Source organism: Danio rerio, chromosome 15 (genome assembly GCF_049306965.1).
Source record: "Danio rerio strain Tuebingen ecotype United States chromosome 15, GRCz12tu, whole genome shotgun sequence".
NCBI lineage: Eukaryota > Metazoa > Chordata > Actinopteri > Cypriniformes > Danionidae > Danio > Danio rerio.
The window spans coordinates 48,662,501-48,672,500 of record NC_133190.1 but is presented as its reverse complement, the minus strand read 5'-3'; the positions used below and the strand labels follow the sequence as shown (position 1 = coordinate 48,672,500).

Sequence of the window (10,000 nt, the reverse complement as noted above, 5' to 3'; positions counted from 1 at the left end):
GGGCAGCGTTGTGGCTAAAGCAGACATCCAGAACTACACCAACGCAAACACAAATTACACTCATTAAAACACAAACACACAACGATATCTCACACAAATCTAATAGCTTGTCTTTACCTCGCCGACTTTCCCTCTGATAAAGCCAAAGAAAGAGGAGAAACACATCATATTAAACGCCATCATCAGGAATAACTCAATAAAACACCTTCATTTCTCTGCAGCATGACAGTAATTCAGCTTTTACAATCGCAGCTTTTACAGCATAGTGCAGGTTATTACAGAACAAAAACAGAGACATTTGTATGAATATAAAGACTAAAGTTTGCTATCTAAACAGATTGAAAGGGAGATTTCTAGGCTGGTTTTCACCAAAAAACTTTGATTTTATCACTAGGAGTTGTTTTAAATAGCTGTAAAAGATCTTGAAGGGCACCTATTGTGCAAATATTATATTTATAAGGGGTTTAAGCACAGCTGTGTGTCAGCAGTGTGTGATTATAACCAGCCTCTAATGATAAACATGTATTAATTGTATTTATTATAATCAGACTTGATGAAAGCAGCCTGCAGAAACACTTTGATTGACATTCTCCCTTTGTACGTGTCATCAGACGGGGGAAAGCCCCGCCCACTAGTGACCACCTCTCCCTGATTAGCATAAACAACAGCCCTGAGTGAGAAGCAGCCGTTCATTGACCATTTTGAGCTGCTGAAGATAACGTCAGCATAGACTAAGATGATTGTAAATGAAGGGGCTTTCGCGCAACACTGTCTACACTACCTGACAAAAGTCCTGTCGTCGATCTCAGTTGAAGGATAAACGCATAATAACTTGACTTCTAGTTGATCATTTGTAAAAGTGGCAGTAGGTCGATGAATCATCTGTTGATCTGCATCCCAATCATCACCAATACTGCAGAAGACCTGCTGGAACTCACATGGAGCCAAGATTCTCATAGAAATCAGTCAAGTTTGGTGAAGGAGAAATCATGGTTTGGGGTTTATTCAGTATGGGGGCGTGCGAGAGATCTGCAGAGTGGATGATCAACATCAACAGCCTGAGGTATCAAGACATTTGTGCTGCCCATTACATTACAAACCACAAGAGAGGGACAATTCTCCAGCAGGATAGCGCTCCTCATACTTCAGCCTCCACATCAAAGCTCCTGAAAGCAAAGAAGGTCAAGCTGCTCCAGGATTGGCCTGCCCAGTCACCAGATATGAACATTATTGAGCATGTCTGGGGTAAGATGAAGGAGGAGGCGTTGAAGATGAACACAAAGAGTCTTGATGAACTCTGGGAGTCCTGCAGGAACGCTTTCTCTGCCATTCCAGATGACTTTATTAATCAGTGATTTGAGTCAGTGCAGAGATGTATGGATGCAGTCCTCCAAGCTCATGATGGAGTCAGACACAATATTCACTCTGTCTCCACTGCAGCAGGACTTTATATTCTATACTGGACATTATTTCTGTTCAGTGATGAGACTTTAGTCTAAGCAGAGTCAGACCTTACTGTCCTAATCAAATCATTAATAATCAAGACATGATCAGATTTTATTGTGCTCAAATAAGCAAAATCTAGAGGCCTTTACCTTTCATATAAGACACTTCTGACACCAAATCATCAACTAGAAGTCAACTTATTATTTGCTGATCCTAAAACTTGGCTATATATATATATATATATATATATATATATATATATATATATGGCAACGCAGTGGCGCAGTAGGTAGTACTGTCGCCTCACAGCAAGAAGGTCGCTGGTTTGAACCTCGGCTCAGATGGCGTTTCTTTGTGGAGTTTGCATGTTCTCCCTGTGTTCGTGTGGTTTTCCTTCTGGTGCTCCGGTTACCCACACAGTCCAAAGACATGCGGTACAGGTGAATTGGGTAGGCTAAATTGTCCGTGGTGTATGAGTGTGAGTGAGTGTGTATGGATGGAAGGGCATCCGCTGCGTAAAAACTTGCTGGATAAGTTGGTGGTTCATTCCACTGTGGCGACCCCGGATTAACAAAGGGACTAAGCAGACAAGAAATGAATGAATATATAAATATATATATACGTTTACGTTTATATACGTATATATATATTTATCAATGAATATATTCTATGTTCAGAAAAATATGTAGAAAACTGCAACAGTTGTGTTTATAGAATATATATTTGCAGAAATATATATATATTTTTGGCAGCTTTTTTTGAATTTTGAAATAAATGTAAGAATTAAATCTGTTAATTATATTTATTTACAAAAAATCCATCTACCTAATCCATTTATAAAACATATATTAGTGTAAAAGCATCATTTTTGACAGTTTTCTGTGTATTTTGAAATAAAATTATTAATATTTTTATATAAATTATAAAACTAATATTATATATTATTAATTAAACAAATTATTATTTTGAAACAAAACAAAGCAAAAAAAAACTATTTCAGACTGTATAAGATCGCAATTTTAAATATAAATAATAATAATAATAATAATAATAATAATAATAATAATCAATCCATTTTCCTTTGGCTTAGTCTCTATTTATCAGAGGTTGCCACAGCGGAATGAACCGACAGCTATTCCAGCATATGTTTTACACAGCGGATGCCCTTCCAGCTGCAACCCAGTACTGAGAAACACCCATACGCACTCATTTACACACGCACTCATACAGTACGGACAATTTAGCTTACCAATTTCCCCTATAGTGCATGTGTTTGGACTGTGGGGGAAACCCAAGAAAGGAAATTTTAAATGTTTGCATCAGTGTGTAACATGTCACAGTGTGTGTGCGTGTGTGTTATATATTGCGGCTAACGTCACAGCCCTGCACGCACGCACTCACGCACACACACACATACACACACACTAGTCTGGCATATGACAAACCAGAGGGGTGTGATATTCACACATGCGCTTGTGTGCGTCACACACATCTAAACCCACAAATATCCCGACAGATCAACAGATTCTTATACATCTGACGCAGAATCTGGAATAAAAATACTGCGCGATTTTCTCATCAGACCGAAATAGACACATGCCACACGTCTGCATATCACTGTGCAACACACCTTGTTGAAAATACAGAAATTGATCAAATTATACTTTATTTATACAGAAAAAATAATCTAAGGATATCTGACTAGGCGGCACGGTGGCTCAGTGGTTAGCACTGTGGCCTCACAGCATGAAGGTCACCGGATCGAGTCCCAGCTGGGCCTGTTGGCATTTCTGTGTGGAGTTTGCATGTTCTCTCCATGTGTCCCACAGTCCAAACACATGAGGTATAGGGGAATGAACTAAATTGCCCGGAGTGTATGAGTGTACATGGGTGTTTCCCAGTACTGGGTTGCAGCTGAAAGAGCATCAGCTGCGTAAAACATATGCTGAAATAGTTGGCGGTTCATTCCGCTGTGGCGACCCCTGATTAATAAAGGGACTAAGCTGATGGTAAATGAATGAATGAATCTGACTGCAACATTGTTTGATGTGCACAGGTTAATGTCGTCATGTGAATGCATATATAGAAATATAGAAGTGTATGGAAATTAGACACTATTGTTATAGATATTTATGATTTAAAAACACGACAACAAGCAAAGAGAAGATTGACAAGACAACAATAAAGAAATGTCAAGACTAATTCAATCTAAAAACATTAATATGACAGCGTTCTTTTCAATGGCACTCGCATTACGCTGACTGCAATAACCACACACACACACTCAGACACACAAACACACACACATTCACTTAGGGAGACAGTAACACACACACACACACACACACACACACACACACACAAAAACACATACACACACTCAGACACACTAACACACACGTACAGACAGACATACAGACAGACAGAAAGACACACACACACACACACACACACACTCAATCAGAGACACACAAACTAACACAAACACACTAACACGCACACACACTAACATATACACATCCACCCAGACACACACACACTCAAACAAACATGTGCACACACATTCACTCAGAGCAGGAGTGTCCAAACTCGGTCCTGGAGGGCCGGTGTCCTGCTGAGTTTAGCTCCAACTTGCTTCAACACACCTGCCAGGAAGTTTCTAGTATATCTAATAAGAGCTTGATTAGCTGATTCAGGTGTGTTTGATTAGGATTGGAGCTGAACTCTCCAGGACACCGGCCCTCCTGGAACAAGTTTGGACATTCCTGACTCAGAGACACAGTGGCATGCATGCACACACACACACACACACACACACACACACACACACGTACACGTACACACACATGCATGCACACACGTGTGCGCGCATTCCCTCAGACACACACACACACAAACACATGCACACACAATTACTCAGAGACGCACTCACATGCACACACACACACACACACGCATGCACACACAGAGACAAACTAACACATGCACACACTCGTTTATTCAGACACACACACAAACACTTGCACACACATTCACTCAGAGACACACTGACATGTACACACACATACACATTCACTTAGACACACTAACACACACACTTTCACTCAAAAATACACTAAAATCCACACACACATGCACGCACACACATTCACTCAAAGACACACTTACACACATAAACATTAACTTAAAGAGACGCAAATACACACACACAAACTCACAAACACACTAACACTCTAACACACACATGCACACACTCATTCACTCAGAGACACACTGACATGTACACAGACACTTATTCACTCAGACACACAAAGACATGCACACACATTCACTCAGAGACACACTGACATGTACACACACACTCATTCACTCAGATACACACACACACACACACACACACACACACACACACACACACACACACACACACACACACACACACACACACACACACACACACTCAGAGACACACTGACATGTAAACACATACACATTCACTTAGACACAGTAACACACAAACTCAGAGACACACTAACATGCACACACACATATGTGCGCGCACACACACACACACACACACACACACACACACACACACACACACACACACACACACACACACACACAGACATGTAAACACATACACATTCACTTAGACACAGTAACACATACAAACGCAGAGACACACTAACATGCACACACACACACACACACACACACACACACACACAAAAACACTTAGAGACAAACTAACATGCACACACTCATTCACTTAGACACACACACGCACGCACGCACGCACACACGCACGCGCACACACACACACACACACACTCACATGTGGGACAACTAACATACATATTGACACTCTCATGTCATTCATTCAGACACACACACACACGTTCAGGTGCACACACATTCACTCAGAGACACACTGACGTGCACACACATTTACTCAAAGACACACTTACACACATAAACATTAACTTAGAGAGACACAAATACACACACACATACACACAAACCCACTAACACACATACACACACACACTCACTCACTCAGAGGCACACTAACATGCAAACACACCTGCAAATTTATTCAGACACACTATAACACGCACACACACACATGCGTGCACACACATTCACTCGGAAACACACACAAACAAGCACACACATGTTCACGTTCACTCCGACAGAGACCCACTAACTAACACACACACACAGTCTCTCAGAGGCACACACACACACAAAAACACTAAGAGGCAAACTAACATCCACACACTCATTCACTTAGACACACACACACACACACACACACACGTGCGCACACATTCACACAGAGACACACACATGTACACACACATACACATTCACTTAGACACATTAACACACACACACACACATTCACTCAGCGACACACTAACATGTGCGCACACACACACACTCACAGGTGGGACGACTAACATACACATCGACACTCACATGTCATTCATTCAGACACACACACACACATTCAGGTGCACACATATTCACTAAGAGACACACTGACAGTCATACACACTTAATCAATGACACACTTACACACATAAACATTAACTTAGAGAGACACAAATACACACACACATACACACAAACCCACTAACACACATAGACACACACACACTCACCCACTCAGAGGCACACTAACATGCAAACACACCTGCAAATTCATTCAGACACACTATAACACGCACACACACACATGCGTGCACACACATTCACTCGGAAACACACACAAACAAGCACACACATGTTCACGTTCACTCCGACAGAGACCCACTAGCTAACACACACACACACACACTCACACAGTCTCTCAGAGGCGCGCACACACACACACACTCACTGCTCAGGTGGAGGTGTGTGTGTTCAGTGTTATGTAAGTGTGGGAGGATTGAGAGATCATTGCATAATCTTCTCTGCTTCCTCTCTCTCTCTCTCTCTCTCTCTCTCTCTCTCATTTCACATTTTAGGTGCTTTATTGGCATGACAAATAACTGTACATTCATATTGCCAAAGCAGTGCAGCGTCGCTGCGTACAGACAAGACAGTGCAAAAAGGGCAGTAGTGCAAACAAATATGAACATAAAAAATAATATAGAAATAAAGAAAAGAAATGTAAAAAAAATAAAAATAGATTAATAAAAATAATAATATATCAGCAAAACTAAAAATATTAATAAAAATAGATTAATGGTAATTTGTGAAACAGGATAAAAGTGGTGACAATAATATAACAGTAAGACCACGAGTAAAGAGTTCCAGTTGTGTGTTGGAGCCTCTCTCTCTCTCTCTCTCTCCTCCTCTTCTATATGGCTGGCAGTGAGCACAGACAGATGCGTCTGAGAGCTGCACTTCCTCTCTCTGCAGTCCTCATACCTACAGCTCCTCCTCACTGTGAGGATTTATTTACATTCACATTTACCTATTAGCAGTGTACACTGCTAAATCCATACCAACACAGGGAGAACATGCAAACTCCACACAGAAATGCCAACTGACCCAGCCAGGACTCGAACCAGCGACCTTCTTGCTGTGAGGCGATTGTGCTACTCACTGCGCCACCGTGACACTTGTGCTGTTTTTAATTAATCTAAATTTTAATTACTACTGATGAACTCCCCCTAAAGAGACGATAAACGGCAGAGTGGCACTGTACTACTGTGAGGAGCTTTACATCTGATCTGAGGTCAGCACTAAACCACACACACACACACACACAGACAGGTGGAGCAGAGACACGGCACAGGGCACCGGTGCCCATGGCAACACTGACGACATCACTTCCTGTGCAGCCACAGGTTTCAGCCGGGTCCTGATGAGGTTGCCAAGGCGACACACATACACACACTCATGCAGGTTAGTGAGCGGTGCAAGACTCTACACACACACACACAGACGCAGACACACACATTCAAAGCACACACATTTACCCAGACACAGAAACACACATACACATACTCACACACTCAAACACATACATGAAAGCACACACACACACACTTAAACACACTCTCGACCATATACACTCGAACACGAACACACACACACACACACACACACACACACACATGAACAAACACACACGCACTCAAACACACACTTGACCACACACACTCGAACAAACATGCTCGAACACACACATATACACACACACACACACACACAAACACAAACACACACTCGAACTCAGATACACTCAAAAGCATGTACTAAAACATGCACACACTCAAACATACACACACACACACACAATCTCGACCATATACACTCAAACACACACACACACTTGAACACACATGGACTCAAACACACACTCAACCACACACACACTCGAACACAAACACACTCAAACACACACACAATCAAACACACACACAATCAAACACACACACAATCAAACACACACACACGAACACTCAAACACACAAACGTGAACACTTGCACACACATTTACACACCCTTGTTGATACACACACACACACGAACACTCAAACGTGAACACTTGCACACACATTTACACACCCTCGTTGATACACACACACACACACAAACACTCAAACACACAAACGTGAACACTTGCACACACATTTACACACCCTTGTTGATACACACACACACACACAAACACTCAAACACACAAACGTGAACACTTGCACACACATTTACACACCCTTGTTGATACACACACACACACACACAAACACTCAAACACACAAACGTGAACACTTGCACACACATTTACACACCCTCGTTGATACACACACACACACACGCAGTGGTTGAACAGATTCTGAGTGTAGATGTTTATGTTGTGTGTTTATGTGTGTGAGTGTGTGTGTGTGTGTGTGTGTGTGTGTGTGTGTGTGTGTGTGTGTATTAACCTTCATGACGATAAAGATGACGAGGATGATGAAGACGTTGGCCTGTGGGTGTTTCCAGGCCATCAGGTGTGTGTCGAAGGTGAAGTCCTCTGAGATGCCCTGCTTGGCCCAGGTGCGGTTGTCGAAGAACGAAACCAGCGTCTCCTTCTGTGTGAGCTGAACACACATGATACACACATTTATGACACACACACACACACACACACACACACACAAACAAACAAATGTATGAATGTGAGTTGCAGATTCGGACATTATTAGTACCGCTGTGAGTGTTTCGGTGTGTTTATTTGTCTGTGTGTGTTTATGTGTGCGTGTGAGTGCGTATATGTGCATATCAGCATCCGTGTGAGAGATTGTGTTTATGTGTGCGTGTGAGTGTTTTACCTGTCCTGCCATGAATTGACCGAAGCCTGGAGGAAAGGAGAGTGTGGATATCAGTAGAGTAACGAGAGCAGGATACAACAGACGCCTGAAACACAAGCACACACACGCGCAATGAAAACCCAGACAAATGTGACTGCAGAGTTGAGTGAAGACGTTGTTTAGTCATTTATGAAGCTCATATTTTCATAAGCAGGCTGAAATGAGCTCATCAACAGGTCTGACCGTCAGCTTAAAGAGGTTTTAAACACACCTCAGCATGTTTATATCTGACCTTCTGTCATAACTAATCAATTTCGTTTTCGAATACAAATGTATTTAAAGATAAGTGAATTAGTTATTAATTCTAACAACCCTCTGTTTTTATTTAGCTTTTTTTGCTAACTCAAAATCTAACCTCCAACTTTTTTATTTTTTATATTTTTTTAAACTTTAAAGAAAGTCGTAAAAAAAACATCTTATAAATTCAACAAAAACTTTACAAATTACAACTTTCACACTTTCAACAAAACGTTCCAAACTTTCAATACACAAAAATCTATTTTCCGTCCAAAATTCTATTTACCCCAAAAATTTTATTTCTTTCCATACAAAACTCAATTTTCCCCCAAAATTCAATTTTCCTTCCAAAATTCAATCTTTTCCCCAAATTATATTTTTCCCTCAAATAATACTTTTTCCTTCAAAATTTGTTTCCCCTCAAAATTCTTTTTCCCACCAAAAATGACATTTATTTCCCCATAAATTCTATTTTCCCTCTCAAGTAATTCCCCCAAATATCTTTTTTAACCCCCAAAATTCTATTTCCCCCCAAAATTGAATTTCCCCCTAAAAATTAAGTCACAAAACTCTATCCCCCCAAAATAAATATTTTTTTTCTTCAAAATTCTGTTTTCCCCTTTTCCATCAAAAATTATAGCCCACAAAAATACATTTCTTTCCCCAAAATTAAATTTTTCCCCCCAAAATAAAATGTTTGCCCAAAATTATATTTTTCCCTGAAAATGATATTTTCCCCTCAAAATTCTTTTTCCCACCAAAAATTCTATTTCTTTCCCCAAAAATTATATTTTCCCTCTACAATAATCCCCCCCAAATATTCTATTTTAACCAATAAAATTCAATTTTTTCCTCCAAAATTTTTTTTGCCCCTAAAATTATATTTTCACCCCCAGAATTATATTACCCCCAAAATTTAAAATTCCTTCAAAAAAAAAATCTATCCCCCCCCAAAAAAATCTATT

At 40.6% G+C, this 10,000-nt stretch overlaps 1 protein-coding gene across 7 annotated transcripts in view; it reads right to left on the bottom strand.

Annotated features, from left to right (window-relative positions):
• Positions 1–10,000, bottom strand: part of clcn2b (chloride channel, voltage-sensitive 2b) — a 107,391-nt gene that overhangs the window by 34,653 nt on the left and 62,738 nt on the right. For all 7 annotated transcript variants that reach the window (XR_012390330.1, XM_009304042.5, XM_009304047.5 and 4 more), the window contains 3 exon segments: positions 8,760–8,844; positions 8,373–8,528; positions 1–33 (listed from right to left, as the gene is read on the bottom strand). The exon segment at positions 1–33 is cut by the window's left edge and continues 37 nt beyond it. Coding sequence is in view for 6 of the 7 variants with exons in the window: in XM_009304042.5 (XP_009302317.2) it covers positions 1–33; positions 8,373–8,528; positions 8,760–8,844 (274 nt within the window). In the remaining variant the exon portion in view is untranslated.